The 22,120-nt window shown below is 51.7% G+C and overlaps 1 protein-coding gene across 1 annotated transcript; it reads left to right on the top strand.

Annotated features, from left to right (window-relative positions):
• Positions 1–10,465: 10,465 nt before the first annotated feature.
• LOC102558917 (zinc finger protein 883) lies at positions 10,466–21,680 on the top strand. The gene is made up of 4 exons (XM_019487027.2): positions 10,466–10,880; positions 14,455–14,571; positions 15,438–15,527; positions 16,676–21,680. Exons 1-4 carry the CDS (start codon positions 10,697–10,699, stop codon positions 17,938–17,940), a joined length of 1,656 nt encoding a protein of 551 aa, XP_019342572.1. The 5' UTR covers positions 10,466–10,696; the 3' UTR covers positions 17,941–21,680.
• Positions 21,681–22,120: the final 440 nt, after the last annotated feature.

Below are 22,120 nucleotides of genomic sequence, written 5' to 3'. Positions count from 1 at the left end.
TGACCTCTAGTCTCACTGACGGAGCTGCGTGGGACTTAGTGCCTACAAGGAGGAACCCGCTCAACAGAAGACATGTATTAGCCAGCGTTTCCAGGAGCCTGGGGTGGGGTAGTGTGTTTTCGGGGCTAAGTGCCCCCAGGTGAGAGCCTCAAAAAAGCACAGTGGTTACAGCCCCAGCCTGACTTGGGTTTAGTCCCAGGTCTGAACCTCCATGTTTCACTTCCCGTCAGGGGAATGGGTCCAGCTAGGTGAGAGCAGGCAGGAGCACCTCACCCAGGAGCCCAGCAGCATGGCAGACAGCTCAGCTGCTGAATCTTAGACTGACTGACCTGGAGCAGAGCCATGATCCCAGGTCTCCAGGCTATTGGGTGTACATCTATCCTGACTTTGGGGAGACGTGGTGAAGTGCTACGCCCAGGTCAGGCAGCCTGGGAGGCGAGTCAGGCTCCGGGGTGCACAAGCAGGCCTCAGACAGCTCCTGCAAGCCCCAGCCATCAGGCCTCATTTACCCCCTGCACTGCCTCCCCCGGCTGTGCCCAGTCTCTCAGTGCCCAACTTACCGGGAGCACGGCAGGGCCTGTGGCTGCACACGGGCACATCCATCTGCGGGCCTGTGGCTGGAGGTACGGTGTGAGGAGGCTGCAGAGGCCTCTGCTGGGGCTGCAGGTCCCAGCCGCCAGCACCCCAGCTGCGGCACTTGGGGGGCCAGGGCCAGCTGCACCGCGCGGTCAGGAGTGCTCACCGCGCTCACGCCAGATGTGAGTGGCGAGTTATGCTCCGCTCGGTTACCTTCCGCCCATATTAGATGATATGTGGGGTGTCAGGGGCAGAGGCAGTGGCCGGGGACTTGCACCAAAGCTGCAGGGAGCTGGGAGCTGCAGGTCCCTGGGGGAGTGGGGGGTGGGACAGGTGCTGATCATGGGCAGTCACGCCTGATGGGTGCTCGCGAGGCTCCTTTCCAGGACAAGCCACGTGTCACAGAGCTGGGAGCTGAGCCTGAGCCGGCCCCGGTTCCCCATCTCAGCCTGTGCTGGGGCCTGACACCCCAGAGCAAGGGCGCCCCTCCGAGGGCTCAAGCCTCTGCCTCCCCTTCCAGCCAGCCCTGCTGTGGGGCACGGCCAGGGGCTCCGACTTGGACTCATGTGCCCCGGCTGCGCAGAGCCAGGACTGCTACAAAATGGGCTGCAGAGAGAGAGCCCTTGCCTCTCACAGGGTCTGGGGCTTGCACAGCAAACACTATGAGAGATAGAGATAGAGATAGAAATACACCTATTTAGAAATGGAGATAGAAATATATAGTGATAGACAGAGAGAGAGCTCTATGTATATGCCTACATAGAGATATACAGAGCTTTATATATATACAGAGACAGAGATAGATATATATATAGGCACACTGCTTAAGAAACGTGGGTGACAGCATGCCTGGGCTCGTGTTGCTGCTATAAAAGAAAAGAGGTGCAGTCTCACACGACAGTCATCCTGCTACTCCGACCTACAGCCAGCGCGTAGAGCAGTAGAGGTGGGACGTACCTTGCAGGAGCAGGGTGGACTCCGCTGGGTGACTATATGGCTTTGGAAAGAAGCAGTGCAGTTTTCGAGCAGAGAATGAGGGGTACTGGCCGGTGCAAGAGGTTCACAAAAGTTGAGGACAGCACTGTCAAAGCAAAATTTTTGGACAATTACAACAATTACTGGCAAAGTGCAATTAAAACCCTCAGGAAACACCCAGAAATATTTGCTTACAATGGTATAAAATGACTACACCTCGGTTGGTCGGGGCGGGAGGGGTGGTCAGGAAGGCCAAGGCAGAGATGGGACTGGGACTAGCGACCTGGATCAAGGACAACAAGAAGTCCTTTTTTAAATACATAGGGGGCAAAATGAAGGTACTGGGTTACGTGGGACCTCTGCAAGACATGCTAGGAAATCTGGATGTCACACCAGATGACAAGGCTAACCTATTTAACAATTTCTTTGCCTCCATTTTCCCCAACAGGGACCAGATCAGCCCGCCCGCCGGGACCCCCTCAGGCCCTGGGGGAGGCGCATCCAGGCCCAGTGTCAGTGAGGATCTAGTCAGGGCACTTCTGGAGGGACTGGACATATTTAAATCAGCTGGTCCTGACGATCTCCACCCCAGAGTGCTGAGGGAATTAGCGGAGGTCATTGCAGGACCCCTGGCACGGCTTTACGAGCGCTTGTGGTGCTCTGGTGTGGTGCCAGAGGACTGGAAAAGGGCCAATGTGGTTCCCATTTTCAAAAAAGGGAGGAAGGAGGACCCAGGAAACTATAGGCCAGTTATTCTTACCTCAGTCCTGGGTAAGCAGGGGAGATTATGCTTAGGGGCAACCAACACGGGTTCATTAGAGGCAGGTCCTGTCAGACCAACCTGGTGGCCTTCTATGACCAGGTCACACAATCCTTAGGTGTCACGGTGGACGTAGTCTTTCTGGACTTTAGGAAGGCCTTTAACACTGTCTCTCACCCCATTCTCATTAAAAAACTCGGGGACTGTGGCGTTGACACCTACACAGTCAAATGGGTCACTAGTTGGCTGGAGGGCCGCACCCAGAGAGCGGTGGTAGATGGGTCATTTTTGACCTGGGGGGATGTGGGCAGTGGGGTCCCCCAGGGCTCGGTCCTCGGGCCTGCACTGTTCAACATCTTCATCAGCGACTTGGACGAGGGGGTAAAAAGCACCCTGTTCAAATTCACAGACAACACTAAGATGTGGGGGGAAGTGGGCATGCTACAAGGGAGGAATAGGCTGCAATTGGACCTAGACAGGTTACAGGGGTGGGTGGATGAGAACAGGATGGGTTCAACACTGACAAGTGCAAGGTGGTGCACCTGGGGAGGAAGAACCAGCAGCATATCTACAGGCTGGGGAACTCCCTTCTCATCAGTGCAGAGGCACAAAAGGATCTTGGAGTCATTATTGATGCCACAATGGACATGGGCCGACAGTGTGGGGACGCAGTCAGGAAGGCCAACCGCACCTTGTCGTGCATCCACAGATGCATCTCAAGCAGGTCCAAGGAGGTGATCCTCCCCCTCTACGCAGCGCTGGTCAGGCCGCAGTTGGAGTACTGTATCCAGTTCTGGGCGCCGCGCATCAGGAGGGATGTGGACAGCATCAAGAGGGTCCAGAGGAGGGCCATTTGCATGATCAGGGGGCAGCAGGGCAGGCCCTATGAGGAGAGGCTAAAGGGCCTGAACCTGTTCAGCCTTCACAAGAAAAGGCTGAGGGGGGACCTGGTGGCCTGTTACAAACTAGTCAGAGGGGACCAGCAGGCATTGGGGGAGTCCCTGTTCCCCCGAGCACTACCAGGAGTGACAAGGAGTAACAGTCACAAGCTGGCAGAGGGTAGGTTCAGACTAGACATCAGGAGCCGTTACGTCACAGTCAGGGCGGCTAGGACCTGGAACCAACTTCCAAGAGCAGTGGTGCTGGCTCCTGCCCTGGGGGTCTTTAAGAGGAGGTTGGACGAACACCTGGCCGGGGTCGTCTGACCCCAGTGCTCTTTCCTGCCATGGCAGGGGGTCGGACTTGATGATCTGCTCAGGTCCCTTCCGACCCGACCAACTATGAAACTATGAAACCTTGCCTGCAAACTGAACTGGTACTTGCTTCTCCATACTCGAAGAGAGACCCCCATTACTGGCTAAGTCCTCAACATGCAGCAGACCTGCCTGCGCTCACGTCCGATCCTCCACCACCGTCGTGTATCCAAAACCCACAATGTTACACAGGGATCTGCCTCTTGTAGGAATGTCCCTTCTCAGCTGTGGAGATGCTGCCCCATCCAGGAACCAAACCATCAGTCCTGCCAAAACCATCCCTCGCAGCACACCCTGCCCCTGGCAGTGGGGTCAAACCCTGGAGCTCAGCTCCAAAGGCATGAGCTGCTCTTGCCTTCAACAAAGTACAGCTCACTGCAAATCTGCATGGATGCCAAAGCCTCTTGGTGACTTTTATTGCCTCGGTGGAAGCAGAGAGGTGCATTGGCATGGGGTGTTCTGGGTGGGAGCATGGGGATGGGCTTCACAATGTCGGCTACCCCGATGCCAGCAGCAACCAGTGCCAACTGCTGTTTGTGTGATGGGGCCGGGGGAGCGGGCACGTAAAACTTTTGTTGAGCTTGAGTGCATCACAGGACCCCCTTATTAATCCTAAAATGCCTTTATCGGAGGGGAACGGCACACCCAGGCTTCTGCACTGGCTGAGGCCCTCTCCAGACAAACACCTGTGGGCCAGATCAGCAGCAGCAGGGGAAATCAACAGAGCTCCTGGCTGCACTCATTACAGAGAGGGTTCATTAGGGCTTATTTGTATCACCAGGCCACTGAAGGGATGGGCTCTCATTTTGGGCTGACCGCTCTGCCCACATGCACCAGAGATGGTCCTTGCCTTGAAGAACTGACAGTCCGAATAGACTAGATGCTCAGCTAGTATCACTTCTCCAGACTCTGCACCACTGGACCAGCCCAGATGGAGATTGGATATGAATCACGTCGCGATTTGCAGAGAGATTTCCATTAATGAAACTGCTCCCAGCCACCGCAGTGCATGGTCGCAGTACATAAACTGCAAAGCAAAGTATGAAGGTTTGCAGCAAATGTTGTAAAGTTTTATATTCCTGAAAACTAGGAATAAAAGATATAACCATTTAAAACAAAATGGATAGAAGGGGTTTCCATAGGACTGTAAAATAGCCTTATAATAGTTAATTGCTAGTTTCTTGTTACAGCAGAGAGGAAAAAAAAGAACCCTTTTAAACCACCGACGGAGGGTACGAGAGAGAGCAGGAAGGAGAGGGAGCAAGACAAGGACAGAGTGAACTAGGATGCAAATCCTTTGTTTCACAATCCTGTATTGCGGGAGCAAGCAGGATCTTTTGTTCCCAGGGGAAAGGAATCCAGTGCAAGAGGTGGGACTCTGCAGGTAACACCAGAAGCCCAGCACTGTTCGAGCAAAGAGGCCAAAAAGTTCACTTTTATAAACTAGATGTTGCAGTTTCATGCCTGCCTTCCGCTGGAATCAGGCCTTGACTGCGGAGAAAGTTTGTGAGCCAGCAAAGGTACCACAAGTTCAGGCCGCCAGAGGTTTTGAGACAAAGGAAGCCTTTTGGATAGCCACAGAGGTGTATCCACCTCTGGACCTCTGGGTCCGATTCTCAGTTACTGTTTGTGTTTTAGGTGCAGGAACAAGGCAGGGAAAAAGGGGAAGAGAGGGAAAAGCTGGCTTTAAACTCCAGAACTATCTCAGGGGCTGGCCCCCATGAAAGCACAGCACCATCCAACCTTGCCAGCTTTCCCTCTAAATGCCTGGCAAGTTTTCATGACTTCGGTTTCTCCAATGTAGCCTATGGAAACATGCCCGAGCCGGCACCGCTGCGAACATCAGCAACATAAATACCAACAGAGATAATTTGAAACGATTTAAAACGTTCCCCCTGTACACACCCTGCTGTCCCAGGGGCAGGATTACAGAAAAACACAAGGAAGGTGGTAGTTATCACAAAACTGGGGACACGCAGATACCACAGAGATCGGTGCAGTGTAGGAGCCTCTAGAGAATTGCAGGGCATTTGTGCAGATCAGACTCTGGGACATGCAGACTGGTCTCACATGCACCTGGCAGGCAAAGTCAAGAAGCGTCAAAGCAACAGAAAGGCACACAAGTGGGGCACCGCGAGCCCGCCCCATGTGGGGAACCTGGTGTCACGCACTGCTTGCCTCCCCTGATCTGACAGCTTCATGTCAGGGAGGAGCACAGGCCCACAGCACGCAGAAGGGATTTGTGTTTCCCCCGAGGTCCACCACCTGCCGGGAGCAGCCAGGACACAATCTTTAGCTTGGCGCTTACTTTCAGAGGGAAAGCCTATCTGCACGAGGACTTGACCACACAGGAATGGCCACAGACACTGCAATGCCTCTGAAAAGAGCTAAGCATTTAGAAACACCTGCTGCGAAAGGGGAGAACCGGGTGGAGGCACAAGGGCCATATATCCCCCGAGGAAATTCAGCCCAGCTGCTTGAGGGCACTCTCCAATGTGAGAGAGGGGACGGCACAAAGACCCCAGATGACATCAGGGTCAGGTAAGGGAGCAGGCCAAGCAGGGCCCTTAGCTCACAATGCCCAATAAGACCTGTGGCCATGATGTCACGCAAGTCGATTATGATGCAGGGAATGTTGGGGCGGTTGCCAGGGACTCTGCTGTTTGCCCCTGGGTCAGGGCCCACAGCACGTGGCCCTGAGTGGAGGGAGGTACTCCCTCCTGCTCAAGGCCAGTTGCAGAAGGAGTCACACGAAAAGTGGAATCAAGCCAAGCAGGCTTGCGCGAAGCACCCTCCCTGCACCTTTCTAGCTTGGGAGCAGGCATCGATGGAGATCCTTTGCCGCCACGGTGTACGACACGGGCCAACACCCCCACAGCACAGACCAGACCTGACAGCTGAATAAAGAGGCAGGATTGGGGAAAAGGGCAGGGAGTGCGCACTGGGAGAGTGAGAAAGGCAGGGCTGGGGGAGGAGGTGCATGGAAGGCAGGAAGGAAGGCAGGAAGGAAGGCAGGAAGGAAGGAAGGCGTGAGAAGAACCAGCAGGGACAGGAAGAAAGGACAGAAGAGCCAGAGCAAGCGTCAGTGCCGGGGCGGAGGGCAGCCGGGCCCGTAAGCCTAGTATCCAGCAGGGGCTTGAGCACAATGGCCCTTGCTCCCATGCCCAGGGGCCGCCGACCGCCACATTTGGGGTCAGGAAGGAATTTTCCTCCGGGGCACATTGGCCACAGACCCGGGAGGTTTTTTGCCTTCCTCTGGGCATTGAGCAGGGGTCATCCCCTAGGGCCCATTCCCAACTCACAATAAACACCATGCACCAAGGAACGCGTCTCGGCTCATCATTTGCGGTCACCCATGCACTTGTGGACGGTGGCCTGTGCACACCCCGGCCCCTGGCCTCAGCCCACTGTGTCCTCCCTTCCTGGGGCTGCTCTCCTCTCCCAACGCACTCGCTCCAGCTCTTTCCATTCGCTCGCCTCCCGCACTAGGGTTGGGCTCCTTTCCTTCCCATGTCTCTCTGCTCTTTCCTACCTCTCTCTTGGCTTCTCCCTCTCTCAGAAAGAAGTGGCCAGCTCCTGCTTCCTCCTCTGGCTGGCATGAAAAGCGGGCATTTTCTGGCGAAAGATGGGAAAAGGCTGTACCTGGATCCATTAAAAAACAACAACAAAACTGCTAGGCCTGCCTTGGCCCCTGCGCAAGTGCCGTGCTGCCACGTGCAGGCTTCGCCGAGGGACGAGAGGGAAGCAGCGAGAGGGGCAGGGAATTTGGAGACGGTCCCTGGGTTGCGGCACTAGCCAAGGCCAGGGCCCAGGAAGGGAGTGTGTGCCAACTGTCCCCCACTGCACTGGCTCTTGTGCGCTTCCTGCCTCCTGGGGCCTGCCTGCCTGGAGCCCCAGGCCCAGGGGCACTCCAGCTGGCCCCTGCCCCTTGGCACCGCGTGCTGCGGCCTGTGTCAGCAGCCCCGGGGGCCCAGGCGGCGGGCCAGCAAGGGCCAGTGCTGTGTGTGTTGGGCCTTGAGCCCAGCTGAGGTCCCGCGGAAGCAGCGCCAAGCTCTGTGCGGCCGTCGCTCCCTCGGGCTGGAGGCTTGGTCCTGGAGGGGCTCCCTAGCCCACGGGGGGCTGTGCAAAAGGGAGCCTCCCCATTGGGGAATCGAACCACAGTCTCCCGCGTGACAGGCGGGGATACTCACCGCTATACTAACGGGGAAAGGTCCCCGGCCAGCACCCACGTGCGCCGCCGGCCCCGGGCTGGGCTTGCATTGGCGGGGCTGCCGGCCTGGGCAGGGCAGGCTGTGCAGCCCTTGCTTTGGGCTGGGCTGGGCTGGGCTGGGCTGGGGAGGGCAGCAGCTGGGCTGAGCTTCTTATTGCAGGGTTATGTGCATAACACATGTAACTGAGTGGAGTGCTATTATTTGTAAGTTTGTAATGGAAAAAGTGAGCCCAGGCTTCTCCAGGAGGGTTCACCAAAAGTGGAGACTTGCAATTTGGGATGATCCAAAGCTGGTTTTTCCCAGTAAACCAAGCCCAAACTCAGTTTCTGATTCATCGCAGTGGATTTAGCACACAGAATTGGGAGACTCTCATTTGGCCAGCTGGCACTTGATACACGCGCTGTGGGCCAGGCCTATCCAATAGTTCATCGAGGTAGTCCCCCAGCAGCAGGGATTTCTGTCTCGGGATGATCCAAAAGGATTTTTTGTGGTAATGCCAGCCGAAACTCAGCTCGTTATTTGGGGCTAATTACCTATCACAGATCTGGGTGGATGGGCTAGCAGGCTGGCACACAAAAACAGAGCTTTGGGTCAGGCTAGGACCTATACTGGCTTCTTCAGGATGGTTTCCCACTGGCAGAATCATATGTTTTGGAGTTACCTGAAGAGGATTCGTATCATAATCCCAGCCCAAATCCAGTTCCTTATTTCATAGTTGGCTCGGGAGCCTTAGTAGGCAGCCTGGCACTTGCCAAGTTTCAGGTCAGGTCGGGGCCTGCTCAAATTTCTTCAAGAAAGTCCTCCAGTGGCAGAGACGTGTGGTTTGTGGTGACCTGAAAAGATGTCCACCTGTAATCTCAGCCAAAATCCATTTTATTCAATTCTGAGGGCCTGTCAGTAGACAGCCTGGCACTCAAAATCTGAGTTTCAGGTCAGGCAAGGACCTGATCCAGATTGTTCAGGAGAGTCCCCCAATGGTGTAGATGTATGTTTTGGGGTGACCCAAATAGGATTTCCACCTGTAATCCCAGCCTAAACCCAGCTCCTTATTTAGGCCTAGGGGCCTGTCAATAGACAGCCCGGCATGCAGGACCTGAGCTATGGGCTGTGCGGGACTCTTCCCAGCCTTCTTCAAGAGACACCCCCAATTGCAGAGACATGTGGTTTTGGATAAACTGAAAAAAATTTTGCCCCATAATCCCATCCTAATCTCATTTTCTTATTCAGGGCAATGTATCTGATACAGGATATTACTTTAAATTGTTATTAGTAAATATACATTTTTGGTGAAAACCTAACTCTTTACCTTGTGTAATTTATTACTAGCCACCATTACTCGTGTAAAGATTGCCTTTGAAAAAGGAACTAGGAACTAGGAATAAGGAACTGGGAAAAGGGAACAACTTCAGCCTCATGTCTTTAAGGAGCATCAAGCCATTCTGTGACCACAGGAACATAGGACCACTGGAAGTTGGGCCGTGGATGGCTTTCATTGCCTCAAAAAAGCTCTGCACGTCATATTCGCATCTCACCGCTGATTTTTGATTTCTTGGATATTCCTTCGTGCTTCAGCTTTGAGGAGCTGGTACATCTCCTTCTTCTGCTCAGATGAGGTGTCATCTTACTAAGAATGAGCCCTTCTCTTTCAGGCGAGAAGGGCTTGGATCTCGCATCACCAGTCAGTGGGTGGTGTATCCAGTGGATTCAGCATAGGCAATATGGACAGAGGTTTTACACCCCTTGCAGAGTTCCTCAGTGTTGCCTTCATTTGCAGATGGGGAAGGGAGCTTTTCATGGAGATCCTTACAGACCTTCAGGTCTTTCAGAGATTTGGTGCAGAGAGTCCATTGCATTGCTTTGGGCTGTTTTTGATGTTTCAGATCAAGCTGGAAGTTCATAATGAGTCTGACAAGATGGAGATCTATCTAGCAGTTCCTTGCATGGCTCACATGTTACAGACACCCATTCGATCATGGGCAAGGCAACCATCAGGCTACCAACCACCTCCATGCAGATTTGTAGCTAGAGACTCCCAGATTCAGTAGTCCTGTCTCCGTCACCCCTGGCTCATGGCGCAGGGCTTTTGCAGGTGGGTGCCTTGTTTCCTGTGGTAGAAGCCTGCCCGTCACTTGGTTGAACATGAGGAAGCTGATGTGTGGAGATGGCGACCCCATGATCTCAGCAAGGTGGAGGTCTGGGCCCAGCAGCAAGGGAGATGAACGCTCGAGGACAGGAGGCCTCCAGCTTGTCACAGTTTCCTTCCTGGGTCACGGGCACACGCACATGTGCACAGGCCGCGAGCTCTGGCTGCAGCACTTCTGATGCTGCAAGAGCTGTACATGCCCTGCACGGAGAGCCCGTCCTCCGTGCCCACCGGAGCAGATGCTCAGCAACCACAGAGCACCAGCCCTCCAGCCCATGGTTTGGGCACACCAGAGTGGGCGTGCAGTGACCATAGAGTCACAGTCCTCCAGGCCCACCAGAGCAGATACTCAGCAACCATAGAGCACCAATCCTCCAGCACATCCTCCAGGTCCACCAGAGTGGGTGTGCAGTGACCATAGAGTCCCAGTCTTCCAAGCCCACCAGAGCAGATGCTCAGCAACCATAGAGCACCCATCCTCCGGGCCCACCAGAGTGGGCGCGCGTTGACCATAGAGTCCCAGTCCTCCAGGCCCACCAGAGCGGATGCTCAGCAACCATAGAGTCCCAGTCCAACAACCGGTGCAGCAACCATAGAGCCCCGGTCCTCCGAGCCCCCCCAGAGTGGGTGCGCAGCAACCATAGGGCCCGGAGATGACGCTGCGAGCAGTTCCGGTGCCGCTGGCGGTGGCCTCGCGCGGCTGGGCTGGGGGCTGGTGCGTTGCGGGCAGGCCTGTCCCGTCCCCGGCGGGGCCCGGTGCCCCGGGCGGGCGGGCGGGATGGCCGCGGTGGGCCCGGCCCAGGCAGGCGCGTCCCGGGACGGGCGGGGGCCGCAGCTGCGGGAGGCCTTCGAGCTGGTGGCGCTGCGCTTCACGCGGGCCGAGTGGCGGCTGCTGCGGGACGGCGACAAGGGGCTCTACCGGGACCAGATGCTGCGGAACTACCGCGCGCTCGTGTCCCTGGGTAAGGCCCCGCGCGCCGGCCCGGCTCTGCCCCGCGGGGGGGGTTACGTCTACGCGGCTTAAATGATCAGGTCCAACCGTCATCAACTCCTGCAAGACCGTTTTGGGCGGGACGTCAGGGGAAACGGCTTGACTGTGTGAGCCGGGAGTGGGACGCGGAGGTGTTATATTCAACGCTTCGTATGGAAAAGAATATATTTTTACTGGAATACTTGTGAAGCCGACGCACAACGGCGCGCGCCGCCCTGACGCTGTTTCCTTAAATTTACGGGGGTGGGGAAATGAAGAGACTAAAAATTGTCAACACACTAATTTTAGCACACCCGGAGAACTGCGCGTGATACGGGCGGGGGCCGTGTCACAGCCAATTGGGCGGACTCATAACTCGATTTTTGGTTTGGATTGTTTATGTGAGCGTATTTGTCCTCCTGCTTACAAATCAAGGAAACGTTATATATACTCTCTCTCACACTGCCTAGGGAAACATTCGTTACAACTTTGAAACTGCCAAGCTTGCCTAATATTGTACTGGCGTCCGTGCATTGTTACTAATGAATTTTTAGAAATGAAAAATTTCCCACAGAGAAAAACAAAGCAGTGGAAAATTTTCTGCCCCACATCTCTGACTTTTTAAAATCCTCCTCTGTTACATCGACTCCTTCTCTTGGGTCTTCCCCTCGGTCTGACTCCTCGAGCTTCCGTTATCGGCAGTTAGTTATTTTGCAAGGTGATCTCTCCCTCTGCCCTCCCGGTACATCCACACCGTCACCAACCGTTGCTCATAAAGAGTCACCAGATCCCTACTTGGGAAAAGTTATTTCTTGTTTACTTTCTTACATATTGCACCTCGGCCAGACGTTTACCTGCTCTAGTCTGCATGTTTCAGTGGTGTGTCTTCCTTGTTCTTCTCTCCTTGATTTCTAACACACAAACTTGAAGGTCTTACCAGCTTTGGCTTCCCTGTATCTCAAAGTGTATGTGTATCAAGCTCTGTAGTACGATAGGAGCGCTACATAGCTCTGGCTTTGTTCTAACTTCCAGCTTTTCATCTTTAAATTAGGAATAGCTAGGCCAAGCTCTGCTTCGTTGTCCTGTTGCCGAGCATGGTCCTCTAGAGCAGGGATTCCCAAACTATGGTATGTGTGCACCCAGCGGTACGCAAGATATCACTGGGCAGTACGCAGGAGAAAATGTGTAATGGTGGGTTTAATTTTCATTATAGTAATTATTGGCTTTTAAGGGGGTAAAATATAAAATTTGTGCTGGTGGGGGTATGCATGCAGCTGGTTAAATCTAAAAGGAGGGTATGCAGTAAGAAAAGGTTTGGGGACCTCTGCTCTAGGGTATCCACCTGTCCTGGGCTGCAGAGCTTTTTCTCATAAGACTCAGAGAAAAGCAGGGCTGGAGGGGACTTCCAGAGGTCATCTTGTCCAACTCCCTACCTGAGGCAGGATCATCCCTATCCAAACCATCCCATATGGATCCTTGACTAACCTAACCTCCAGCATGTTTGCAGTCCTTTGCAGTTCATTTCATTTGCAAATTTGCTCAAAAAGCTCTTTATCGCAACGTCTAGTATGTTAACGAACGCGGTGAGCAGCACTGGGCTCGGGGCAGACCGGGGCGGGCTCCGCTCAAAGTTCCCTGCTGTCCCAGCGTGGCTTCATCGATAATTACTCTATACTTGCAGCTATGGAGCAGTTGCTTATCCTTCCTATAGTAGCTTTGTCTAGCCCATGTTTTGCCAAATTATGTACGAGACGGTCATGTGGGACCTTCCTGAAATTGAGATGCATAATATCCACAGCATTCCCTTCATCCACCCAGGTTGTTAGTTTGTTAAAAATCAAGTTTCCTTGGAATGATTTGTTCTTAAGAGATCTATGCTGGCTACTCATTATCTGCCTCTCCTCTTCCAGATGCTTGTAAATGGCCTTTCTTAAAATATATTCCAATACTTCCCAGGTATTGAGGTGAGGCTAAGCAGTTTGCGGTTCCCCATGTCTTTCTTTATGCCTTTTTTTATTTTTTAAGAGGGGACTGATTGTCCTTTTTCCAGCCCTCTGGTACCCACAACTTTTTTTAATATTGTTACCAAGGTCTCCTCTACCAGTTCCTTTAGTACCGTGGGATGAAGTCTGAATTCATATAATCCCATCAGAACCTCTCTGACTGTCCCTCTTGTTTTCTCATCTCTCAGCTCATCTCCTTCCTTATCCACATAATCCTTCCTAGGTGTCTGGTTGCACATTACTTTGTTTTTGTGAACACTGAGGCAAAGTAGCTGTTGAGCAGCTCCGACTTCTTTGCATCTTCAGTTAAGAGTTTGCCATGGCTATTTAACGGTGCACCCACAGCTTCCTTGGTGTTTCTTTTCTGATCAACACACATTTTGTTGTCTTTAACTGCCGTTACCAAGCTTGCTTGCTTGCTTGCTTTTCCTGGCTTTTTTTTCCCTGTCTCTGCAGGTTCTTGCTTTTTCCTGGAACTTGTATTTTGCTTCCTTGGTCGCCTGCCCCTCTTCCATTGCCTGTAGGCTTTCCTTTTGATTTTGAGGCATCTTAGAAGCTTCTCGTGCAGCCCCATTGGTCTCTTACATTCTTTTTATGCTTCCATTATGTTGAAACAGCTTCTTGTTGGAGTCCAATACCATCCCCTTTTAGAAGCTCCCAGGCATCCTGGGCTCCTTCATCCTTAAGTCTTTTCTCCTGTGGCACTACGCCTACTATCTCCTTAGGTTGCTTGAAATCCACCTTTTTAAAATCCAGCTTCTTAATTCTGCTGACTTCATGCTTTTCCTATTTCAGAAACATGAATACTCTCATACTGTGATCACTTCCTCCCAGGTTTCCCCTCCCCAAGATCCAAGATAGATGATCCCACTGTTGTATCCTCAGCTGTCTGCAACAAGAAGTTGTCCTCCACAAAGTTAGGAACTTGTTTAACATTGAATGTTTGGTTGTGAGATTCTTTCAGCAGGTGTCTGGAAAATTTCAAGTCTCCCTTCAATACAGTCTCATAATACGGTCTCATAATTTTTGGACAATTTTGTCACCCCCTTGAAGAGCATCTCATCCACCTTTCCTTTCCTGACTTCGTGATCTATAACTAGTCCCCACCATTATATCAGAACTGTACCTTTTCACTATTCATCTTCATACAGATATACTCCAATTTCTCATAGATTCATAGACACTAGGGCTGGAAGGGACCTTGGAAGATCACTGAGTCCAGCCTTCTGCCACAGGTGCAGGAAAAACCTCTAACCTCTTCCTGAACTATGGAATAAGTATGTATATTTTGGATGTATAGGGTGATGCCACCACCTTTCCTTCCAGCCCTGCTTTCTAAAACTGTGTGTGTACCCCTCAATGCTGGCATTCTCATCACGAGTTGTGTCATCAAATCTGTCATGCCAGTGATTTTTTCACAGACTGTGACTTCCAGCTCATCTTGTTTGTTCCCCATACTCCTCACATTTGTATATCCGAAGTGTTTTGAATTTTGATTTTCTTGTTTCTATCTTGTAGCGGGGGAGTAACAAACGATCCCTCTTTGTGCACTTCCCCAAACAGGATACCAAGGTCCCACACCAGACTTAATCTGCCGCATCCAGCGAGGGGAAGTGGAGCTCTGGGCCCATGATGATGAGGACCCTGGAGAAAGTGCATTTTTTGAGGGCCTGTCCCCAGGTGAGTCCTGGTAATCCCTTTCTGCTCCCTTGCCTCCATCCCTTGTTATAAACTGCTTGTTACCAGAATTATGGGCAGAGCTGGAACTCTGCAGACCTGCTCTGAACTCTCACCCCAAGGTGCTGACCTCTGGTGGTTTACCCTCATCTATCTTGTCTATGCAGATGTGTGTTCACACTCCTTTGCATTTCAGTTATGTGGGTGTAGGCAACCATTCCTTTCCTCTACCTATAATTAGGGCTGTGGCAATGCCATTCCTTTCAGCAATGCCTCCTGTCACCTTCCTCTGAAAATCTGAGCCTCACACACCTTGGTGAGGGGGAAGGTATGTGTCATGGGAGGTAGGGCTCCCAACAGGGGAGTTTATATGGTGATAGGGCAAAAACTTTGCCTAATGTTTCAATATTAGAAACAAATCTGTTATTCCTAGGGTATTGTGGGCTGGAATTTCCATCTTTGCTCAGCAGTGTAAGAGCTCCTACCCCATCCCAAGGTGGGCATATCTCTATAGTGCCATCCAGTAGACTATGATGGGACTTGTCTTGCCCCTTGGGAATTGTCATGGTGGGCAGCAGTTCTGGAAGCCACTAGAGAGACTGGATCTCTCCTATCCAATGCCACTGGTTCTTCCTGCTTAGTTGAAACCAGAGCTCCCCTCTAACAGACAGGGGAATAAAGGCAACGTTTAATCAGTGATTTGGGCTGCATACTAACACAGCTTCTGGGTATGGGTGAGATTCACAGACTCTCATGCCATGAAGGATAAACTCATGCTTCATCTCTGGTGGCTTTTGTATCACAAGTCCTGGGCCCTGAGACCTAGAGTCTACATGCTGGTTAACACCAAGCCTTTTGTCCTGGTGCAGATTCCTCTGATATGGAAGATACCTGGGACTTGTCTGCAGAGGAAATTGCTGTGGACTCATTCCCCAGGCCAGACTCTTCCCAGCAAGCAGGTAGGAAACAAAGCTCTGCTCCTTCCAGAAAGGAGAGCTGGAGAACTGATTTTTAGGCCCTGCTTGTCAGCTGCAAGCCTTCCCTTCCCAGAACGTTTCCTTGAGGGACAAGGGCTGATGTAGTTTGCTTTTTCTTTCTAAGCACAACAACCCTTAAGGCTTGATTTAAACCACAGCAGTGGCCTGTCCCAGAAAGGGCCATGCCCTGCACGCACTCCAGACCCAGAAGTTTGTCTTTGGCCTTGTCCACAGACATCATTGTCACAAGTGCCAGAGACATGGAGTTCAAGAGTGAGCATTGGGGATGAGCTTTGAGCAGCATCACGGGTGAACTTTTGGGGCTCAAGCATAGCTGGGACCTCAGATTAGAAGAGAAGTGTTCTGCACTGTCTTCTCCTGTTCCTGCCATTGCTGTGGTATAGATGAGCCCTTGCAAAGCCTTACTCTTCCTTTAGGCAGATTCCTCTGGTCTCACCCTCAATTGTATAGATAAGTTCTATGAGCCCCTCTACAGATCCACCCCAATCTGTGCTATCACATACATCCCGTATGGGTCTTCTCCCTAGGCGTATGAGGTGATGTAGTTTTCCCACTTGAGCTGTCCCTGGATTTGGGGGAAAAACAGTGGGAATCTGGATCTGAAAAATTCACTAGAGCAGCATTTCTCAACCTGTGTCGTGACCCAAAAGGGGGTCTCAAGAATATACGAAAGGGTTGTGAACAAACTTTTAAAAACGGATTCTCCTTTAAAGGAGAAAAATGTGGGAAACCATGGCTTTTCCCTTGCAGGCTGGCAGAGCACTAGCCTGCAAGGGGCTCCTTGGGGCTCCCATGCCCTATATGCCCCCATGCACTGAGGGGCTGGGGGCAGAGGCCAGTGGGTCAGGGGTGAGAGGCACTGTGGGACTGGCCATTGACGTTTACAGATGGGTCCTGGTACAAAAAAGGTTGAGAAACCACTGCACTAGAGAACACAAGCAGTGTACTGACCAGCCCCTCCACCCCCAGCATGAAACTACTTGGAATTGGACTTCTTGATCTCACAAGTGCCAGGGCCAGGACCTGCTCTATGTCCCATCCTAACCAAGGGATACAGGAGGGCTTTCCCTTTGCCAGCAGGACAGGGACTAATTTCTGTAATCCAACAGGTTTTGAGACGCTGAGCAGAGCTGAGCAGCAGCCTCCTGAGGAAGAGCCTGCAAACCTGGAACTGGTTTCATCCACAAACCAGCTACCTGCACAGTGGGTTCAGAGAACAGCTGAGCCACAAATGAGCCCTGTGTATAAGGAAGAATTGAAAGAGCAGGGAAACCCAAGGAGCCCTGAGGGCAGCACTCACAGCGGGGAGGTGTCATATATATGTGGTGAGTGCGGTGAGAGCTTCTGGGGCCAACAGGAACTGAGAGTGCACCGGATGACCCACCAGCTGGAGTCTGGCCACCCCTGCGCTGTGTGTGGGAAGAGCTTCCGCTATAAATCCCGTCTTGCCGAGCATCAGAGGACACACTCGGGAGAGCACCCCCACCCCTGCCCGGACTGTGGGAAGCGCTTCGCCCGCCCATCCCACCTGCGCGTGCATCAGCGCGTGCACACGGGGGAGAAGCCGTACGGCTGCCCCGACTGCGAGAAGAGCTTCAACCACTTGTTCCACCTCCAGGTCCACCTGCGTGTGCACACTGGGGAGAAGCCGTACCACTGCGGGGAGTGTGGGAAGAGCTTCAACGACCCATCCTACTTCCGCGTGCACCAGCGCCTACACAGCGGGGAGCAGCCATATCAGTGCACAGTGTGCGGGAAAAGGTTCCGGCAGAGCTCTGCACTCGCCAAGCACCGACGTGTGCACCGCACAGAGACGGCACAGCACTGTGCAGAGTGCGGGAAGAGTTTCACGGACCCATCTTACCTGTTGGTGCACCAGCGCCTGCACACAGGGGAGAGGCCACACCGCTGCGAACAGTGTGGGAAGAGCTTCAAAGACCCGTCCTACCTGCGCGTGCACCAGCGTCTGCACAGCGGGGAAAAGCCTCACTGCTGCCCCGACTGTGGGAGGAGCTTCAGCAACCCATCCCACCTGCGCGTACACCTGCGCCTGCACACTGGGGAGAAGCCATTCATCTGCACACAATGTGGCACAAGCTTCAGGCACAGGACCTCTCTCACTAGCCATGAGCGCACGCACACAGGGCAGAAGCCATACCCCTGCGCCACGTGTGGGCTGAGCTTCAGGACCAGCTCCTCTCTTACCAACCACCAGCGTGTGCACACTGGGGAGCAACCGTACCACTGCACTCAGTGCACGAAGAGCTTCAGGCATCGCTCTTCGCTCACCAAGCACCAGCGAACCCATGGGTCGGACCCTCAGCATTCACACTGGTCAGCTTCTGTGAGCTCTTGCCTTGCCTCTTCCTCATAGTCTGCACTCTGAAGAGGGGGTGAGGGGAGGTCCATACCTCATGTGAAATGCTGCTACTTCCCCACTACAGGCTGGGTTTGCGTGGCTTTGGGAATGGGAGCGTTTCCCCATAAATGGGTCATGGTTGGAGTTACAAGCTGCATTTGGGATGGGGGGTGGGGCAAGTGGGCTTAGGCTTCTGCCACAGGAGCTCTGGTTTCTCCCACTAAGTTGCCCATGTTGCACTTAGTGGTGCCCTTTAACGTCGCCGCTGGGCGTTGTCTGAGGTGGTGCAATTTAGGGGCTTTGGAATTCAGTGTTGTGTTTGTTGGGAGGAGGGGGAAGAGTTGGTTGTGCTTCTTGGAGAATGGTGACAGCAGCAGCCCCTCTGCAGAAAAGGGACCGCCGGACTGGAGGGGGCCTTGGGAAAAGATGGGGGAATCCCCCCTGAAGATGGTTGGAGTTGGGACAGCTATGAGTGTAGCAGTGAAGTTTGGAAAGGTTTCTCGTATTGGGGTGAGTGGCAATTGGGCTGTGGTTGGGATGGGCTGGAACAGACCAACAATCCCCAGTTGACAGAGCAGCCTCCACAGCAGGTGCTTTTCTGGACCAGTTGTTTCAGCTGGGAGGTGGGAATTTCCTCTCTCTACCTGGCCTAGCCACATTGGTAAAACCCCAGGCATTTTTACATGTACCCTTTCATGCAGAGAAGCACTGGAGATCCATACCTGCATGTGAGCTGATGTGCACTGCATCATATACAGTTGTGTAAGTGGCGAAATGTGCGTCAGCATGCAAAAAATGTCAGCGGTGCATTTTTAAACTAAAGCACCTTCGATGTGCTTTAGTTCAAAAGCACGCTGCCACCATTTTCTCAATGCTGCAGCACTGGAAAAGCGCCTGGCACTGCGGCGCAAGTTTTGTACAAATGTCCCCAGTATCACAGCCCATCTTCCCCACTGCTGCCAGCACCCTGAACAGCCACCCAGTGCCCCACTTGCTCTTCCCCACAGCCAGCTGTGCCTGAGCTCTGCCTCTTTCCCAGGCTCCAGGCCTGAGTACATGCAGAGAGGATGGGTGAGGCTACAGCAGGAGTATAGCCCTTCTGGCCCGCTGATCTAAGCAGGGTGGAGCAGTGTGCCTAGAATAGATGGGGAGTTAGGAGACATAAGGGATTTTTTAGGAGCGTGCTTCTGGACAGTTGGAGGTTTGGGCAGGTCTGGGTGATAGGGGGTCATGGAGGGGCTGCTAAGGTCAGGGAAGGTTATGGAGGGGAATGGGGTGGTGGTGTGGGGGAATCGCCTGCCTGTCCTTCACCACATTTATGGGAATTACCTCTTTGAAGCTTTTCCCTCATTTTTTTCTTATCTTTGGCCCATGTCTCCAGTCTACATTTTCCTGACAGCTTCTGGGAAATGTTTTTGCTCTCTGTCACCTTGCTTTTGCCCTGGCCAAAACCAGAAGTCTCCCATTGTGACGAATTCATAGAATCATAGAAGTCAGGTCAGAAGGGACCTTGTAGATCTTCAAGTCCGACCCCCTGCCTGGGCAGGAGGAAAACTGGGCTCAAATGGCCCCAGCCAGGTAGGTATCAAGCCTCTTAAAGACCCTTGATGCCCTTGAATTAGCAAACTCCATGCTGCCTGCCCCCAGAGGAAGGCATGCAAAGTTCAGTCCTAGAGCTGGTGGGACAGGACACCTCTGGGAGGGGAACAGCAAAGGGTGGATCAGCAGTGAATTGTGCAGAGCTCTGCAAACTGCCTTCTAATTGTTCTGAATTTCCTGTTTGTATTTTGGATGTAAATCCTGAAGTGGAAATGCTTGCGGGGAAACGATTTTTGGTTAACTAAAGGGGTCATTGATTTAAAAAAAGTAAGAAAACAAAATCTTTCCAGACAGAGTAACTGAAAATACTGAAAATGGCTCTGACCAGAGAGGAAATAGTTCCTGAAAACTGAATTGAAAAGCAAACATCATAATGAAAACTAACCATGGATTTTTTGTGGGGGCTAGAAACCTCCGCCTAGGTGGCCCAAGTAGACTGTTTCCCATAGAAATGGGTGTGTATTTGGGTTTTTTTTTGTCTTCAAACACTAAATTCTTAGATGAAGAAAAGTATTGGTTAGCTTTTTATTTTAAAATTCAAAGTGCTACCTGTGTCTCCAGGAGAGAAGAGGGCAGCCAAGGGGACGCAGAGTTGTCCTGACTGAGGAGTGAACTGGACCAGGGTGTAAATTGCTGGCCTGCAATTGCCCCTTCTCTAATCATGGCCACTTCTGCTCCTTTTCCGGCCCTGTGGCCCATGCAGGTGCCCCACCTCAAAACCTGAAGCACAGGTGTTGCATGCAAACATGCTCAGATTCACTTGTAAACTTATGTCGTTAATAGAACAAAACTAGTGTGCTGATGGTACGTGCATGAATTGGCTACAGTGGCATCTCGGTATAAAAAGAAATCTCAGACGCACATTCTATAAGACTGTTTGAATCCCAATTCAGAATTTAAGCTGCCTATACATGTGTTTGGGGGTGGGGGTGTTTTATTTAGAGTGGTTCCTAGGTAGCCGCTCTAATTAAAATGCCTCACCATCGGGTGCATAAGCCCCTTCAGCTTTGAAAATGGCCATGGGATGCTTTATCTAAACCAGCAGTTCCCAAACTCTGATAGATTGCACACCACCAATTTAAAATGCTACAACCTTAAGTGCTATCAGCAAATCTTTGTCATATAACAATTATAACAAATCTGTTAACGTGTAGCACTGGTGGTACCCGTACCACAGGACGGGATCCGCTGATCTAAACCTCATTCAACAAACATTAGATAAAACACCCCACCAGCCACTTCTAAACCTTCAGGGGCTTATACATGCGACAATGAGGCCACGCTGGAGCATTGTAATTAGAAAGCAGAGCTAACTCGATTATACTGCTCTGATGTGTTATAATTAAAACACGAACCAGCACATGTATTGGGCACCCTTAATGCTTGTCTGGGTGGTTGTAGTTTTAAACTGCTGTGTTTTAACTGGCAAGTACTACTTGAATGTGTTTAGGTTTTAAGTATAAACGAGTGGTTCTCATCCTTATTAGACTTGAGACACCCCTTGGAAAGTAGCAGCTCTTAGTTTTTCACTAATTATTTTACTATGGAAAAATAATTGAGCAGTTTTTTTGTTGCAGAATTCAGGCCACAGCAGGGCAGAATGTTTTCATACTATGGATTCCTGTTTGAAATCTCTGGATTTATCTTCTGAATCATGTTTGCACACCTAATCATGGTAATGTTGCATGGTGCCCTGCGGCACCCCTGAGAGGATCTGAAGGCTGGCTCCCTAGAGTGATGCAGCACCCTGCTGGAGAATTGCCGATATAATCAAATGGTTCTGTGTTTGCAGGGTAGCAACTAGGTCTTTCTATGAAACTGTCACTTCTTGTGCTTGTCAGTCTTTATTAATCCTTTTGGTTTTCACTTCATGAAAGTGATTTTGCATTTCATACAAGCCCTAAATTGACAGGTCTTAGCCCACCTGAATAGTTTTCTTCCATTTTTCCCCCTACAGTTAACCAAGAGGTAAGCAGCATTTGCTTCTCCTATGATGCTAAGTTTGCCTTGCAACCCATTGTGAATCTGCAGTTGTGACTTATTTTGCACATGTGTGTGTGTGTATGTTGTGTATGCCACTTGTACCTTGATTTGTTGTAACAACCATTAATTGTGTGTGTAAAAAAAGAAATAAAATCACAGCAGTTAGTAATTACCATGCCATTTTAATGCTTTCTTTTTTTTTTAAAAAGATGCATGTAGTACATAATCTGACTGCAATGATGCTTTCCACACATTTCCAGAAGAAAGTCATTTAAAGATCCTGATTCCTTGTTGACAGAGTTGTGACTTAGGGAAGCAAATAAAAGGTGTTTGAGGTGCAAGAATCGCGAACTTCCCATTTGAGAAGGACAAGAGCTGGTGCAGAATGCATGGTTTGATTAAAACAGGCCTTAGACCTTCAGGTCGAAAGTGTTCATCTGAGAGTTGGTGTGAATACAGTGGTGGGCGCTGGGCAGGGCTGTCCTCCTGCACTGATGGGCAGCATCATGCCAGGCTGCCTGGATCCTAGCATCAGCTTCTCCCTGCTAGCCACTTTGACACCTGCTGCCCCACTCCAACCTCTGTGCCAAGCATCACCTGTGGACCCCCCACC

Source organism: Alligator mississippiensis, chromosome 15 (assembly GCF_030867095.1).
Source record: "Alligator mississippiensis isolate rAllMis1 chromosome 15, rAllMis1, whole genome shotgun sequence".
In the NCBI taxonomy this organism is placed as follows: Eukaryota; Metazoa; Chordata; order Crocodylia; family Alligatoridae; genus Alligator; species Alligator mississippiensis.
The sequence above is the reverse complement of the archived record's forward strand: the minus strand, read 5'-3'. Positions and strand labels throughout refer to the sequence as shown.

What these genes read in the sequence shown, in the direction of transcription:
- LOC102558917 (XM_019487027.2), top strand. Translation starts at nt 10,697, where the DNA reads ATGGCCGCGGTGGGCCCGGCCCAGGCAGGCGCGTCCCGGGACGGGCGG. An exon ending in CCGCGCGCTCGTGTCCCTGG is followed by an intron (nt 10,881 to 14,454) that starts GTAAGGCCCCGC and finishes TTCCCCAAACAG; the next exon opens with GATACCAAGGTCCCACACCA. An exon ending in TTTTGAGGGCCTGTCCCCAG is followed by an intron (nt 14,572 to 15,437) that starts GTGAGTCCTGGT and finishes GTCCTGGTGCAG; the next exon opens with ATTCCTCTGATATGGAAGAT.